The sequence below is a fragment of the Suncus etruscus genome, chromosome 5, assembly GCF_024139225.1.
Source record: "Suncus etruscus isolate mSunEtr1 chromosome 5, mSunEtr1.pri.cur, whole genome shotgun sequence".
In the NCBI taxonomy this organism is placed as follows: domain Eukaryota; kingdom Metazoa; phylum Chordata; class Mammalia; order Eulipotyphla; family Soricidae; genus Suncus; species Suncus etruscus.
This window is the reverse complement of record NC_064852.1, coordinates 55,178,958-55,197,430: the sequence shown is the minus strand read 5'-3', so window position 1 is coordinate 55,197,430 and position 18,473 is coordinate 55,178,958. Positions and strand designations below refer to the sequence as shown.

The 18,473-nt window shown below is 42.0% G+C and overlaps 1 protein-coding gene across 1 annotated transcript in view; it reads right to left on the bottom strand.

Moving 5' to 3' along the window:
* The window catches only part of TMEM163 (transmembrane protein 163), a 230,587-nt gene that overhangs the window by 3,299 nt on the left and 208,815 nt on the right, over positions 1-18,473 (bottom strand). Inside the window, exon 6 of the mRNA XM_049773019.1 lies at positions 15,532-15,643. Coding sequence (XP_049628976.1) covers positions 15,532-15,643 — 112 coding nt within the window. The remainder of the gene's footprint in view (positions 1-15,531; positions 15,644-18,473) is intronic.

Here is an 18,473-nt window from a genome sequence, read left to right as displayed (position 1 = left end):
TAAACAGCTCTGCTCTTCCCTATTGGGAAAGGGGAGGATAATTACCTCTTTCCTGGCTGTGTCTTAGGTCCAAAACCAGGACTGGCAATTTCCAGGGCACCACCTGATGGTTCTACTCTGACCAGAAGGTTAAAAGTACTACTGAGCAGCAGTAGAAAGAAGAAATGATGGGTGGGGCATGGCTTAGCAGGGTCAATTTAGCAGTCAAGCTAAGTGTCCCAGAAGACAGAGGTCACCATCTCTAGGACCTGAGATAAGGACTGGGGCTAAGGAGACTGTCTGAGCCTCACTTCCTGCTTTGCAATCTAAGGCTCCCTGGAGAGTGAATGCCTGCTCTGTTCTGAAGCTCTGTAATCTTCAAACATGGAGAACTATCCAGTCCAACTTCTCCTATGGTGAGGTAGGTGGGCAAGGCCTCTCCAAGAACTGTACTTCACTTCAAGGATTAGGGTGGGAGTTACTGGGAGCCTGGTGCCAGTGAGACTATGTCAGACAGGCCACTTCATGCCCCCTGAACCCTGGGCAAGAACTTGCCCAACACATAGTGGCACCTCCACCAGCATCCCCACCTGGTAGAGACAGTTTACAAGGCCTTCTTTGGAAGTTTGGGCAGGAGTGTAGGTACAGGAGCAGATGTGACTGCAACTTCACCTAATATGAACTACACCAGCTCCCAGCCCCAATCTGCCACTCTCCCACTCTAACCCTGGAGGAGAGGGGCAGCTTGGGTCCCCCTGGAGTTTGATTCTGTGGTTCCTCTATGTTCAGTCAAGTCTGGAAAATTAAGAAATAGTTCAACATCTTTTCCTGTCTTCTTTCTTCATATAGCTCATATAGCAGATTCTCCTGATTCAGTGGTTTTCAATCACAGGTGTAAAATACTGAAAGCACTATGCTAAAGCCCATATTTTTCTTTTCTTGTGGGGACCACATCTGGCAATGCTCAGGACTTACTCATGGCTCTGCACTCAGGAATCTTTCCTGGAGGTGATCAAGGGACCAAATGCAGTGTTAGGGATTAAATCCAGGTTAGATTCATAGAAGGCAAGTGCCTTACCTGCCTAATCACCATATTTCTTAAAAGTACAAATCCCCACCTGTTGGATTATTGGTCCTACCCTAATCAATATTCACATTCCATCCTAGAATATGATCTCGTGATGGGATTATTGGATTATATCCTCCTTGGTATTCCTCTCCCACCCTAGGTCGTGGCCTGGTTCTTGTCAATAAAAAGCAGGGGTCTGAGGAAGGCAGGCACTCATTCTTCAGTCTTCTTCCACTAAGCTGCATTCCTTCTTAGGAGCAGAAAGCTTGTGTGGTTGAATTCCTTGCTTACGTGTTGGATTTCCTAAACCAGTTCTTGTAACTTTTCACTGTGTGGATTATTTTTTGTATCAACATTTGCTTCCAGACCTACCTCTCACCAGATCCTCATTTTGGAGCCCTAGGTTCCACTAGCAGATATATCCCAGACTCAGACCTGAAACTGTAACAGGGAATCAGAATAGACAAATAGAGGAAAATAAAGATCATCTAGTTGACTCAAAAGCTGTAAATAACCATGGCAGAGACACAAGCAGTTTAATGAGTTTATTATTGCAACACTTTTCCAAGGCCAGCTTAAATCTACAATTTAATGCCTCATCTGCCACAAAGAATCTCAGACATCAGAGATCTTTACTCATTTAACCTTGACTTCGATATCTACAGATAAATGCATGTTGCAAGATTGCCTTAAAGTTTTTTTAAAGAAGAACTAAAAGACAATAATAGGGTTTATTGCAGCCACTGTGACATACAACAGGATTTCTTAAAAATAACAGAAATTAGGAGACTACCACCTGTGCTCTTAACACATTTGAAATGCTTATTCTACGATGGCAAAAAGATGAAAAAACTATAGAATTATATGGACTTTCCTTTAGAAAACCTTGATCTATCACAGTACACTATGGACTCTAAGAACAACTAAGAAGAATACAAATTATTATCTGTTTTGAACCATTATGGTGAAGTGGAAAAGGGCCACTGCACAGCCTATTGTAAAAATGTAGCAAGAAAACATTGGTTTAAACTTGATGATCAAGCAATTTCAGAAATAACTATTCTGTAAAATCTTCAGTGGTGTATATATATTTTTTATATTTCAAAAAAACTTGCTGCTATGAATACATCTGTTTAAATTAGGATGTTTAAGTGAATGCTCCTTAGAGATGTCTATAAAATATACTAATTACTAACAGAAAAACAGCTAGCTGCAGGATGTGGACTCCCAAGATAGTGCCCATTAATTTCTATTCTATTATGTTTATAATAATCTTTAATGCTTCTGTTAACAATGATTCATGGAGATATATTTTGGATACCCTAGTTTCACATTACAATTATATTTTCTATTGACTCCTAATATAGTGCTCATTGTGGTCTTAACAAATATTTTAAATCATTTATTTTCCCTTTGATTTTACCTGCCTATATCTTTTTTTGGGGGGGGGGGGGTTGGGCCATACTGGGAGCACTCAGGTTATTCCTCGCTCATGCACTCAGAAATCACTCCTGGCAGGCACGGGGGATCATATAGGATGCTCAGAATCGAATCCAGGTGTATCCTGGGTCAGCTGCGTGCAAGGCAAGTGCCCTGCCACTGTACTATCCCTCGGCCCCTCTTCCTATATTTTCTAATGTTCCTTTTCCACAGAGATCCTTGTATAAGGCATCTGAATGTCATAGTCTCTTTTACAGTGCTTATTTCCATATAACTTAGTATTTTAGTCTTAAATATTATGATTGTTTTAATGTTTTCTGTGTGTTCTAAACCATGAAGCCTGTTTTCAGCAAAATTCCCCTCCATCAATGTTGATTCCTCCAAGGAAGTAGAAAACTTTTTCACCTGATATGCCGGCTTTATATTTTGAAGTGCTTTGACCCATTCTACCTGTGTCAATTTTTCTATGGATCGATCCTTTTGTCCTTCTATGTGTGAGTATGTATGTGGTAGCCACCTCTATGTTTAATATTTGTCCATATTATATGTAATGTCTGTGTATGTTGGATTTAGTTCTTCCTTCTTGTATGGAGTCATTTCTTTTCCCAGGGAAGTAGTTGATGCCACTACTGCTGCAGTGGTCGCACTGGTGCTTATGATACTGCTCCGGTATAAGTTTGTAGGATCTATATAAATCAGCCCAGCTAACTTGCTGCAGGCAGCCCACTGCATGGAAAGCAGAACTTGGCAGCACCATTGACATGTGAACTGCTTATGGTCCTCTTCAGTGGCTCATCCTACATGAAGGTCTCCCGCTTTATGTCATCACTCTGGCTGTTGTGACTGCTGTTGAAGTCACTCGATGCTTTGAACTGCAAGTTATCCTCAAAGAAGAAGGCAGGTACACTGCTGTTGCTGATGGGTTCTTGGTGGTCAATTTCTACCACTTCACTTCACCACAGACTGTTGCTTACAACTGGTTTTAGCTACTAAGAGATCCTTGGATCTAGGACATTTCCTGATTTGTGAGTGCTGCGAGTGGTTTTTCCAGACTCCACAAGAGTGTGTTGCAAACTGCAGTTGGAATCTGTAATTTATCTGCTTTCCTCAGACTATTTCAAAAGACATATATAGGGGTTATGAATACCCTCTTTGTACAATTCTTAAGTGTATGTCTTTAACATGTATATGCTCTATGGTGTATCATGCTTTCCCCTATTTATTTAAATTTGCTAGTAGAAATTCTTAGAAGAGAGTAGAGATAGTACCCATAAAGTTTTTGTGCTTTTGATAGAACCAGGGTAGGATTGTTGGTTTATTATCTTCCATTAGGCCACAATAGTATCCTTTTGTATAGGTGCATTACAATCAGAAAGTATTAGAAACTAAGAGGAGTTATTAGCCATTAGGGATGGGTATTCAATAATTTCTTGCTACAGCGGGCCTTCCACTCTGAACACTTGCCTTGTTGACATGACTCCAAAAACAGCAATTTACCCCTGAACCTTGGGTCCAGCATGATTCTTTGTACCTACACCAGGAATCGACCATCTACCAGAACAGACCCTGGATCTGCATCAAGTGGCCAGTCTTGTCTCTCCACTCAATATCTAGAAAAGTTCTGGAGATTGGAGTCTTTCCCAACCCTGAAGAGGAATGGGAAAGATCCTCTTCTAACAGGACACTACTATAGAGGATGAGAGACCCAAGGCTACATTCAGTCTCATCATTTTGATTTGACCTTCACATCTTTACATTGGCCAAGCCTAGGTAACCCTGACATTACAGGGAGACCATAAAGGCAAGTTGGCCTAGGAAAATTGAAGATCTTCTAGGAATGAATGAAACTATCTTTGCACTTACTTGCCCCAGGATGAGCTAACCTACAGCAAAAACTGTCGTTGAGTAGAACCTTTCCTGTGACCTTGAAGAAAGACTATGGGGTTATATGAATTAGTGTGCCTGGAGCCTGTAGATGGTCTTAAGGCAGAATGCTTTGTGGGTATATATTCTGGTTTTAGTACGAAAGTTTTTCTTTATGTTTTGCTGTCCCTATGCAAAATTTTGCCAACCTTTATCTTTATCTGTAGAGGTATCTTCCCTCTTAGAATCATATAATGTGCATTATTTTGTTTCTTTTTATAAAGTATATTAGAGAGAGATGCTGGTTCACTGGTCCAATATTCATACTCCATTGTAGGGTTTGATCTGGTAATGGGATTATTAAATTATTCCCTACTTGGTATTCCTCAATAAAAGCAGGTATCTGAGGAAGGCAGGCATTCATTATTCAGTCTTCCTCCACTAAGCTGCTTTCCTTCTTAGAAGCCAAAGGCTCCTGTGGTGTGATTCCTCCCTTGAGTGCTGGATTTCCTGAACTGTTCTTGTACCTTTTCACTGTGTGGATTATTACCTGTGACAACATTTGCTTCTAGACCTGCAAGCTGACCAGATCCTCATTTTAGAGCCCTGGGTTCCACAGCACCCACCAGAAACCTTTCATCACCCCAATAAGCATTTTATTTCATCTGAATCTGTCCTAGTCCCTTACAAGTTGAAACACAACCATTATCCCCTTGTAGTGGTCTCTACACACCCCTCTATGGATTCACTAGCACTCCTCTGAGTGGTAGGCCTGCTCTGAGAACAAGAAATCCCCAAATCCCCAATCAGTTCCATCTTGAATCCTTAATGTCTTTTTTCCTCAACGCAAAGCTGTGGCTTCTTCTTGCTTCTGGCTGGTCCTTCAAGTCTTCCCGTTGCCATAGAGAACAGCAGACCAGTCTTTTAAAGAAAATCTCTCTATGTGCCTTTCTCAGAAGCTGCATAAGCTGCTAGCAGCAGTAGTGGTCACTCTAGTGTCCAGTGCTGTTGGATGACAGTTTGTCCTTTAAGCATCCTTGAAGTTGGAGGAAACTTTGTGAGTTACCAGAGGAAAGGAAACCCTCTTCCCTTCCTCTCTCCATCTTCATCAGCAAAGCTCAGAAAAGATGCTGAGAGCCCATGAGTTTCCCAAGACGGCCACTAGAGGTCTGCTCCACTCCACCATGTTCTCAGCTTCCTGCCCAGTGCCCCCCATGCATGTGCTCTCCAAAGTCCTGCAGTACTCAGGGATGCAGGACACCTTCTCCAGGCACCTGTGCACCTTCTAGATGTAGATAGACCCTGCAGTCACTCAATTTCCCTACTCTCTGGTTATGACAAAGCTTGGTTCACTGCAGCTTCCCCCTCATATAAGTCTGCTTGGTTTCCTGAGAACAATTCCTTCAACTCTGTTGCATCCTTCCAAATGTCTGAGCCTTCAAGGCCAGTTCAGCCTCACCTCTTCTATTAGAAGGACCAACCTCAAGCCCTGCCCTGTCCAGGTACAGTACATTAGGCACCATCAATCACTCACCTCTGATTCTCCCGCCCATCCACATGTGCCCACCGATTGGCTCCTATCTCTTTATTAAAGTCACAAAGTTATTTAAAAAATGGTATTATCAGGATACAAGCACAAAATAATGTTCAAAGCTGGGTTATAGGATACACCAGTTGAGTCTTAATTACTAGGAAAACATCTATGTGATTAAACACAATCACTTCATGTAGAAAATTCTGGCTAGAAAATTTTCTTATGTGTCTGAAAATTGTCACATAATGCTTTGTCACATGGTGCTTTAGAAGAAATAAACAGTGAGAGAAGGGTGAACCCAGACCACTGTGTAAAAGGTCTCTGCCTGTTCCTACAGCTGTCCTGAAGCCCAGGGCCTGGGTCAGGCATCCTCTGGTGGCTGTTCACAATCATCATTTGCAGGGGATGGAGTCACTCCCAGCCCAGTGCTTGGGAGCCAGATTGTGCTGGAAATGGCACCCAGGGCTCTTGCATGCAATTTATGTACTCTATCTTTCATAATCATTTCCCTGGTATCCCAGTATTCTTATCAAACTTATACTTTTGATTTATTGTACAAAATCATCTGACCTCTGGGCCAAAGGGATGGTACAGTATGAAGGGTGCTTGCTTTGCATTTGGCTGACCTCAGTTTGCTGTCTGGTACCCTACATGGTTTCCAGATCACTATCAGGAGTGATCTCTGAGTACAGAGCCAGGAGTAAGCCCTGAAATTACCAAGTGTAATCTAAAACAAAACAAAAACATTATATGAGCCTAAGAATTGAGGTGTAGCTCAGAGTATATCCCTCTGGGTAAAAGACTCAGGGTTTTCTCTCCAACAGTTTCCTTAAATAATACAAACAGTTTCAGTCTAGTCTTGATGTTGACCAAATATCCAAAACAACATGAGAGAAGACTCACAGCACCTAGTGGAAAGCCTGCTACTCACCACATGCTGCTGTGCCCTCCACAGCAAATGCTTTTTAACTATAGAGCACAACCCAGGGACCAATGCACATGCAGTTTCTTCATGGGAAGCTGACACTGCCAGGAAACAGGTGAGGCATGCCCTCTTTCTGCAGAGTTAGTGAAGAGCTTCCTTCAAGAGACAAAGAGCTTAGCTTATGCAAAACCTTCAAAACATACATATCATTAGACCACAGTGGGACATATTTGGGAAGGGACCTCAGACATGTACCCTCTCTCAGGGAACCTCAGAGATGCTCCAACATAGTGACAGCCAAGACTCCCATGCTACCTTCACCCCACACACACACACAGTCTCCTAAAGCAAGGGAACAACTGAGAGGGGATAATTATAGATTGTTCCTTAGCTCTGTTAATCAATGAATGAGTAAAACTAGGATCTCAGACAATACAATTAGCAGGAGGCTATAATTACTGCATATAATCTGCTGGCACTCCCATCAACTAGGGATCAAAGCAGTTATTGAGGATACACAGAGCACTGGCCCTGCCCTTTGTCCCTGTTGTCTTCTTTTCCCATTAACCCTCATGGCCAGTTCATTTCCACACCCTGCCATGTGACAACTAGTGCTGGCATGGTTTCAAACTCCTTTCCATTTTCCCACTCTTCTGTTCAAGCCACCACCAACCCAGCTCTTTTTGCTTTTCTTCCATTCTCCTACTTGATGCCGGAAGGGTCTGTTGATTACAAAGGTATTGGATGTAGGGAGGCATTTTTACAGCAATGATTGGGGACCAGCCAGTCTCCAGTGGATGGAGCCATGGACTCTTTACCTTGCCTGTTTAAATATTTAGTAAAAGATTGAATATTTTATTTGAATATTTAGTAAAAAATCTAAATTTCTCACAATGAACTAAGGTACTGCATGATTTGCTGTTGCCCATGCACAGTACCTCTTCTTCCAACAGTCCCTCTTCTGCACATACCCCTCAATGGCATACCCCATACCCAAAGAGCATTATTCCCAGTGTAGCATCTATTTGGAGAAGCATTTTCAACCCAACCATCAACTTCTCTATGTAATTTCTTCCCATAGATATTGTGCTCACATGTGTGAAAATCATGAAGGTATTTTCCTTGGGTCTTTACTGTCCTCCACATTAAAGGAAGGAACCACAGAGTAAGTCCAGCAAGCAGAACCAGACCCTGGCACATATGTGAGGGTTAGTACAATAGCAATCAAGGTGGAGAGGCCCAAAGACAGAGTGAGTGATGGGGTTAGGGCCTCTAACCTAGGATAGAGCCTGAGCTCAATCCACAGACAGCCTTCAGCAGAAGAGGCATTTGAGTAATCTCTGAAGAGAGAAAATACACTCTGTGGGTCAAAAGAAAGCACACCTAAATGAGCTGAGGACATGCTTCTTATGCATGTCTCCCACAACTCCTAAAAGATCTACAAGAAGAGAGGAGGTTGCAGAAGGAGGGTGCAGGTGAAAGCCAGCTAGGCTGCTGCTATGTTCAGGCTAAGGGATCCATGAGTAGGGGAGAAACTGTTTATTAGCATTTAGTTTGCACTGGACATGCACCCCAAGAAAGAACAAAGACCCCCCTGGCAAAGAAGGCACCTCTGGCTTAGATAAAAGCCTAGACCACAAAAGCCAGGGTGGATAAACATGTCTTTCCCACTTATGGGTCTGCCCCAGACAGAAAAGAGCATTGGATCCACAAGCTGGGCCTTTGCAGGACAGTCCATAAAGGTCAGCTTGTTGTAAAGTGCCTCTAGGTCCTTGAAGGTAAATGACAGAGAGCCCACAAGGTTTGTCCAGGCTGGTGCCTTGGGCCTGAAGGCCTAATTCTCATGAGATTAAAACTTCAATTCCTTAAATTCTGTTCTAGTAGTAGGACACTTATAGCTCTCATAGCAATTCCTTAGCTCAGCCAGACCTCATCTTTTAGATCAGGTGACAGAAAAATGCCTGACAATAGATGCTGTACTGGAAGAATATTTTTCCAGCTAACATGGCTGAAAAACTCCACACAGGTCTGAAACCTCTGCAACACTTGCAAGTTTGCTAGCTGCAAGCCCAGCATTGCAAACAATGCTGGGTGTGGCACCCAAAATAAAAATGAAAATGAAAAACTCTGGTTTCATGTGGACTTCACAACTCAGGGAATAGGAGGCATCCTGCTGGAGTACATTCCAATAGTATGTGAAGGGCTTGGACTTCCTGAAGTAGTCTGGCCATGGTGCTTGTTCCCCTTTGATAGGTCACACATGGACTCGGGTACAGTTGTAAACAAGATTTCCTATATGTCCCTTTCTAGCCCTTATAACATTGTCAGAGTTCAGGACTAGTGTTCTAAGAGTTGTCACATGCAGCTCTTATGCATCTGGGTCATCTGGATATCTGGGTCATCATACTGCCATCTGGCTTGGGCCATCAGCATATTCTATCATGTAGCTCCTATTCAAAGGAAACTCACCCACATGTATGCACATAAATGATGCTGCAGCCAGGGCAGTTTGGGTTGAAAATCTGGTATAGGGTGATGGTGCCAGAGTGATAGCATAGAGGATAAGGTGCTTGCCTTGCACAGAGTCATCTTAGGATGGATTTCTGGCATCTCATGTGATCCATGAGCAATGCCAGGAGTAATTCCTGACTTCAATTACCACAAGTCTGCATGTCACCCTGGAGCAACTGTGAGCCAGAGAGAACAAGATTACCTTTGTTCAAATCCATCCATCCTTAGTGCTTTCATGCATACAGATAAACTCAACAATCCACAACATTGTACTATCCTGCCCCAGGGTCCAACTCTCAGGTGTCTACTCCTGACCTCTGAAAACTGCACACTTTCGGGAATGAAGGAAAAAGTGGCCAACTCTGTCAAATGCCAGTACTTGTTTGTGGACCAAAATGTGCTGATCCATAAAGACAGAGAATCTTTTCTGCCTGATTTGGGCTCCAAGCAGAGAGGAGGTGAGCATTGTCCTTAAACCCCTTTCTGCGGCAGGTGGAAGGCGGCCATTCAAGGAAAGCTTGAGCTCCTGGGACAGGCCAGAGTGAGTGCAGGAAGTCGCCTACTGGAGAGGGTGGAAGACGGCCATTCAAGGGAAGCTTGAGCTCCTGAGACAGTCCAGAGTGAGTGCAGGAGGTCACTGACGGGAGAGGACAGAAGGTGGCCATTCAAGGGAACCTGGAACTCCCAGGACAGGCCAGAGAGTGAACCTGCATTGTCTGGCAGGAAGGGGGTGGCGATTGACCAGACTTGACTGGAGGATGAGGGAAAGTCCAAATCTCAGCGACATCACCCAATATCACCACTCACATAGAGCCACACCCTGAGAAAGAACCAAGCCTCATGCCACAGGTGGCAAAAGCGGGCTGAAAACTGAAGGCAATGCACTCCAAGCCAAGCCAATAAAGATGGGTAAACCAAGGAAAACATTAACAACAGGGGAGATGGAGAGAAATCAGAACAAGTTTCCAATCCACCAAAACGCACAGACCCAAAAGAGGGAGACCAAAAAGCAGCCATGAGAATAGAATTCTAAGCCATGCTAGAAGAAATGAAAGACACACTGGCCAGAGATTACAATAAATTAATAGATGAACAAATGAACCAATTTAAACAAGAATTCCTACAAAATATGAAAGACTTCATACAAACAGAATTAAAAGAAATTCGTAACACCATAGAAAGCCAGAAGAGCAGAATCACGCAGCTCAAGAATCACATAGAACAACTCAAAGATAAACTGCAAACAAAAGACAACAAAGAAGCCAAAAAAGAAATAGAAGGTATAGCACTGGAAGTAAAAGTCCAGTATTTAATAAACAAAGACAAAAGAAACAATCTAAGATTGTAGGTATACCAGAAGGGGAGGAAACAGGGAAAGGACAAGAACAATTAGTTAGGGAGATAGCGGAAAATTTTCCCACTGGAAAGACGCATCTGAGCAAATCCAGGAGGAGAAAAGAGTCCCCAACAAAAAAATACCCTAACAAACCAACTCCAAGACACATAGTAATTCAAATGGTAAGAAACAAAGAGAAAAGTGACCTACTTAAAGCAATAAGGGAGAAAAAAACCCTCACATATAAAGGAAGGAACATTAGAATCAAACAAGATCTCCCATATGAAATACTTCAAGCAAGAAGACAGTGGAATGACATATTTAAGCAACTGAATGAAAGAAATTTTTAACCTAGAGTCCACTATCCAGCAAAACTCTCATTCATATGGGAGGGAAGACTAAAATCATTCTTAAACAAAAATGAACTCGCACTATTTGCGCAAACAAAACCGACCCTAAATGACCTACTCAGAGATGAATCACACAATCCAAACCCCCGATTGTAACAACCACCCTAAACAACACAACTGCATAACAGCCCACTCTGTCAATAATTTCCTTAAATGTAATGGACTAAACGTTCCCATTGAAAGACACATAATAGAGAACTGGATTAGAAAACATAAACTAGATTTTTGCTACCTACAAGAAACACACCTGCAAGTAAAAGATAGGTGCAGGCTTAGAATAAAAGGAAGGAAATCAATTATCCAGGCCAATGGAAATAAAAAAAAAAGCAGGGACAGCAATTCTTATATCAGACCAAATTGCATTCAACCTTAAGAAAGTGATCAGATACAAATAGGGTCACTACTTACTGATCAGGGGAACACTAGACCAAGAAGTGCTAACACTGGTTAATATCTATGCACCTAATGCAGAGCCAGCAAAATATGCACGGCAACTGCTTGAAAAACTGGAGAAACACATGAAAGGAAATGTGATAGTAGTAGGAGATCTTAATACTCCACTATCACCACTGGACAGATCCACCAGACAGAAGATTAACAAAGAAATAAGAGCCCTAAATGAAAAATTAGAAGAACTAGGACTAATAGACTTATATAGGGCCCTCCACCCCCAGAAAGCAGAATACACATTCTTCTCAAGTCCACATAGAACCTTCTCCAGAATAGACCATTCCTTAGGATACAAATCTAACCTGCATAAAATCACAAAGGTAAGGATCATTAGAAGCACCCTGTCAGATCACTATGCAATAGAGGTCAAAATTGACTGTAAAAATAAACAATGGAGAAAATCCAACACCTGGAGATTAAACAACATGCTGCTCAAAAACAGCTGGATCAAAGAAGTACTCAAGGAAGAAATAAAAAGATTCCTTGAGACAAACGACAATGACGAAACAACTTGTCAAAACTTGTGAGACACAGCAAAAGCAGTAATCAGGGGGAAAGTCATAGCAATACAATCCTATGTCAGGAAAGAGGAAAACAACAAAAGACAATGGGAAAACCTATACTTCTATCATAAGTATAAGGCCTGTATTACACCACCTCTTCACCTGCTTTTCCCAAAAAGTAAGGTAGTCTTTTGCATCACTCTGTTCCTTTAATCACTTTATTTCATTTTTTAAATCTTTTTCTTTATATATATATATATATATATATATATATATATATATATATATATATATCAGGGGTCTCAAACTCAATTTACCTGGGGGCAGCAGGAGGCAAAGGTGAGGTGGGGCCGCATAAGGGATTTCGCTTACCAAATATTCGCAATAAAAAATTGCATTAGTAAGAAAAAAAATCGCAAAATATCACATTAAACATTTGCATACCCCGAACAAAACTGTTTAACGAGATTTTTTCTTACTAATGCGATTTTTATTGTGATTATTTAGTACGCAAATATTCGCGAATACTGTGATATTTGAAGGCCAGCCGCAGGCCACAAAATGTTGTATGGAGGGCTGCAAACGGCCCATGGGCCGCAAGTTTGAGACCCCTGATATATATGTGTGTGTGTGTGTGAGTGTGTGTGTGTGCACATATATTTTCATTTATATTTTTATCTTTTTTGGGTGTGTGACCTATTTCTGTTTTCTTCTCTTTCCACCCTCAAATGCACAGGCATTATAATTTAGCACCATTTCTCCCTGCAAAGGCACACTAAAAAATGGAGAAATCTTACATATAAAAATGAGCTCTTATCTACTAGAGATAAGAACTCATACTTCTTTACAATACAGGGGCATCTCCCACTTTGAAAATATGTCTCGTGGACCCAACTTAGACCCCAGGTGATTAGACACCAACCGTTCAGTCTTGAACACTGGATCCCAGACATAGAAATGACACAGTTCTTCACAACAGCCACAGGAAACAAATCTCATCCAGGACGTCCTTAATATTGCTCGGACATCAATAAGTGCCAGCTCTAATATGATATCCTGACAAAGAGGAAACTGGGAATAACTTGACCTAAGAGCAGGTTATCCTACGTCACCAGCTAACGATAAGACAAAATCAGAAGATTTGTCACCCTTTGGTCTGTTCAAATGTCAAGGTCGCAATTTACAGATGACTGACTGATAGAAACATGATCGGACTGGATGTATCCTGGGACCAATAAAAAAAGCTCTTGTCTAGGGTTTGAGCTACGACCTGCACAACAACCATGATCTCTAGTTCCAACCATGATCTCTAGTTTTGTCTGAGACAACTGCAATGGAATGGGTCTTCTGGAAACATAACAAAAGATGCTATCCCAGGCCCCGTCCTAGAATCAGTGCAAAGACCAAGGCCACCAACCACAGAAAACAGATTAAAATAACATGGAGGGAACAGAACTTCTAGAACCACAAAGAAAGACTTCATCATAAATTCCACACCCTGACCTGTGCAGATACCAAGATATCTAGATACAGAGGTCTAATTTTATCACCCAGGACGGAGCAGATGTCTTCCTTACACCACAAAAGCACCAAGGGGAGAGTAAATGAACCTGAAAGGAGTCTATAGTTAATCCCATGACAATATACTTCAAGGGCAGAGAAACCCTGTTTCTTTTAGGCCAAGGAAATTCCTTTTCGAATGACCCCAATATTTACTGTGCCTGTGTAGGAGGGAAGAAAAAAGAAAAAAAAAAGGCAAAAAGCACATTTTTTAAAAATTTATTTATCTAGTTTTTGCCGATTTATTTGATTTGGTGTGGTTATTGAAGTTGTTGTCTCTGTTCATATTTATTTTTTTCTTCTTTTCTTTTCTTCCTTTATGTGCTCTGCCATGTTTTTTATCTCAAGACCATGGCCTTTATGTGGTGTTTATCTTTATTGTTGGAGTGTTCACTGGATGTTTTATTTGACACTTCTTTTTGTACTGTTGTGGTGTTCCACCTCCTTCTCTCAAAACTAGGATGAGAGCTTCCAGAAGGACTCTGCCCATTTTTGGCATATTTGATTTTTTCCCCAGTTTATTAATTTTCTCTTCTTCAAACAAAATCACATAAGTTGAACTATCTAGTCCCGCCTCCCAACTAGAGCGGGAAATAAGGGAGGTACCAAAACCAAACAGGTGTAGGACCACTAAGTAGTTAGCTAGGCACAGAGGGGACCACTTATTCTGGCAGCCCCGGGGGTGAGGAAGGAGGATGTGGGAGGTAGGATGGGAACGGACGTGGAGGGAGGACAATTTGGTGATGGGAATTCTCCTGATTTTAAGTTAATATGTACCTAAAATATTATTGTTAATATAGGTAGGCCACTATGATTAAAATCAAATTATATTTTTAAAAAACCCTTCCCGCACCATCATCTGGGTAATCACAGTTGAAACATGCCATCCCGGGACCGGCGTGGTGGCACTAGAAGTAAGGTGTCTGCCTTGCGAGCACTAGCCTAGGACGGACCTCGGTTCGATCCCCCAGCGTCCCACAGGGTCCCCCAAGCCAGAAGTGAGTTCTGAGCACATAGCCAGAAGTAATCCCTGAGCGTCACTGGGTGTAGCCTAAAAACCAAAAAGAAAGAAAGAAACATGCCATCCCCTCATATGAGTCTCCCTAGCTGGAAGGGGAAGTTAGAATGGAGAATGCACAAAGGGAACATTGATATAGTTTCCTAAAAGACATTGACTTTGGGGGATAGAGAGATAGGACACTTGCCTTGCATACAGATGATGTGGGTTTGATCACAGGAACCCCACATGGTCCCCTAAACCCCACCGGGAAATAGTCTCTGAGTGCAGAGCTAAGAGTAAGCTCTGAGCATAGATGGGTGTGTGCCCCTAGCCCCAAATAAAGGCATTGCCATTTTATTTGGAACAAGGAACATAAAATCCAAGACTCAGGAAATCTCTTGTGCTTCATGATTCCAAAGTAAAGAACCCCTTGGGAGATCAAGGTAAGGGGCAAAGTAAGCAGATTTGACTGTCCAGAACTCAAGACATGAAAGCTTTCTCTCTCTCTCTCTCTCTCTCTCTCTCTCTCTCTCTCTCTCTCTCTCTCTCTCTCTCTCTCTCTCTCTCTCTCTCTCTCTCTCTCTCTCTCTCTCTCTCTCTCTCTCTCTCTCTCTCTCTCTCTCTCTCTCTCTCTCTCTCTCTCTCTCTCTCTCTCTCTCTCTCTCTCTCTCTCTCTCTCTCTCTCTCTCTCTCTCTCTCTCTCTCTCTCTCTCTCTCTCTCTCTCTCTCTCTCTCTCTCTCTCTCTCTCTCTCTCTCTCTCTCTCTCTCTCTCTCTCTCTCTCTCTCTCTCTCTCTCTCTCTCTCTCTAAATGCTATGCTGTTGGATAGGTCAGCAAATGAAGGACAATAAGGAATTGATTCCAAATTGCTGAACTTATCTATAAGATAAGCAACTGCAGTCCTCTCTAGGCAGTCAGGCCCCAGAGATTGGGCTCACCAGCCCTACTCACCATCTGTTATGAGTGCTCTGCTGGTCAGGACCTTCCCCAGCATGAACTTTAACACAGCAAGAACACTGCATAGGATCCCACTTAAAATGGAGACGCTGAACAGGAAATCATCCTAGAAAAGAAAAGGTCAGATTTCAACTTCCTGTGGCTAGAGAACATTACCCACAGCCACTTACCTTTAAGATCAGCTTTGATCTTGGAGTAAACCATCAAGTATGCAGCCACCAGGTGGGAGTATAGCACCTATATTACTACATAATTTTCTGTGCTGCTTAGAAAGTGACCAAAAACATTATCCTGATTCTATTTATTTAGAAAATCACTGATTAGTTATTTTCCTATTGGGGATCCCCCTTCCCAACATCTGCCTAAATAGCTGGCAATCAGTAATCAATATCAAAATTAGCAGAGTGCTAAAAACAGTACCTTTGTGGTCAGAGCCTTATATAAAACCATACAGAACAACCACACAGCAGGTAGGGCATCTGCCTTGTATACAGCTAACCCAGATTCAATCCCCAGCATCTCATCTGATCTTTCAAGCCTGCCAGGAGTAACCCCTGACTGCAGAGTCAGCAATAATCCCTAAGCATAGGGTATAGACCCAAAACAAACAACAAAAAAATAAAATAAAAATGTTTACCTCCTTGGTAGAATTTGCCATAGCAATGTACAAAGGCAATTGAGAATTTGGGAATGTATAAATATGCTACTGACCTAAGACCACTTTTCCACCTTGAGCCAGCTGAATTTGTCACAAGGACAATTGTGGGTGTAGCTACTTTTAACTATTCACATAACTCAATTTTTCACATAACTCAATAGGGAGTTCAAATATAGTTTTGAAGGTGGGAAAAAGGCATCTAAAAATATACTCTGCAATTGACGTTATCTTCACACTTGCTTTAAGTTGTCACCTTACCTTTGCAAACAAGCCAATGAGTCACACATGTAAAAGTGAGCTCCACTACCTCGTGACTGGACCCCACCATTTATCAGCTGCAAACCCATGTGTCTCTCTCAAAAGACAGCCTCCAGAGGCTCCCATATTAAAGTGCAATTGTCAACAGAAATCTAATAAAACATCATCTAGATGCAAAATAAAGGGCCTCCTTAAGCAATTTATTATTCAAATTCACAAATCCAATAAGAGAAAGCTAGGAAGAGTGAAGATAGGCTGTCCCCCAGGGTTCAAACCTAAACAAAGTCATTGAAACATCACCTCCCTGGGAACAGGAGACCTGTGTAGCTTCAAAGCAGCTGTGCCCAAAGGCAGATGGTCAGTGGTCCTGGCATTTCTAATGTCCACCTACCAATGTTCTGCTACTTCTTTTGCCAGACAGTGAGCTAAAGGGGTCAGGAAGCACCTTGTGACTTGGCCCTAACAAATAGGGTTAGCAAGGGAAGAAAAAAATCTTCACAGTGAAAAAATCCAGCAGATATCACCTTAGTCATATGAACATAGTAAGACTACTAATAAGGTTCACACAATATAGTCCTCCTTTTAAGGTGTGTGAGAAGCCTCACATATATGAAAAATTTGAGATCTTAGCAGAATCATACAAGGAACATGAAACAGACCTCAATGGAACAGTGATCAGTGAAAGACCCTAGCACTGCTTCTCAAGAGACTTATCAAGGCAAAGAAAATGAAAAGCAACCAAGGTGGTGCCAGGTCAAAGATTTAGGTGACATGAAAACTAAATGGTGTCTTGATTTCTTCCTGAAATCATGAAATGTTAACGAGTTGGGCCAAGATGATAGCACTGGACTTAGGGACTCATGCCTTAAATGCCTTGTAGGTAAAATGACCCAACTCTGACTCCCAGCTTCATTTACTCAGACCCAACCACTGAACCCTCTGGCCTGGTTGGCTGAGTATCACTAAGAACTTATTTCCTGGGAAGAGTGCAAGGAACATGATGAAGTATAAGAGCTTTGAAGAGAAGCTGTGATTGAGGGTCTGCAGTTTATCAAGGAAAAAGGACTAGGGGATGGAGTGATAGCACAGCAGTAGTGCATTTGCCTTGAACACTGCTGACTCAGTATGAACACGGGTTTGATCTTTGACATCCCACATGGTCCCCTGAGCCTGCCAGGAGTGATTTCTGAGCACAGAGCAAGGAGTAACTCCTGAGTGCTGCCAGGTGTGACCCAAAAACAACAACAAAAAAAAATAGGAGGATTATTTGAGACGCTGCCTTCCTTTTAGAGATCTCACCTTAGAGATGCTCTCCAAACTTTAGGTTTTGAGTTCCACCGCCAGGACAAATAGAAAAAGATTAGCAATGTACTAAAGTTGTAACTGAATAGAAGTTTAGTAGAGTATTGTATTTGCCAGCATATAAGATGACCCTTCAACCCATGAAAAACTTCCTAAAAGTCTTAAAAGTAAGTTACTTCTTAAAAGTAAGAGGAGTGCGTATCACTCGTCCCTGAAGCTGGAACAATTTTCAGCATGCCGTATACCAGCATATATGACTCCCGACTTTTAGGAAGTTTTTCATGGGCTGAAGGGCTGTCTTATACACCAGTAAATATGGTAGTTAAAACACCAAAGCAGAAGCTTTACTTAAGTAAAGCTCTGCCAAACTTTTCCAGTCTATGCACTGTTCCCATTAAAGAGCTTTTGCTTTCCAGAGCTCAGCAGCCTTTCTCTAGTTGGAGGGACAGAAACCCTAGCAGTCTCATCATGTGGCAATGTATGCAATGTGGTCATGTGACACCTCCAAATTTCAGAGTACTGACAGTTTAGTATGAGTACAATAACTTTGATGAGAAAGTTGCATTAGAATCCCTCCAGGTTCAGTGAGCAAAAATAACAGAGAACACTAGCACCAAGCAACTCAGTAAATTCTCAACGACTTTAGAAACATCATTGTGAGATATAACAATTATTACAGATTGGCTTTTATTGATCTAATTTGTGATATTTCCATATG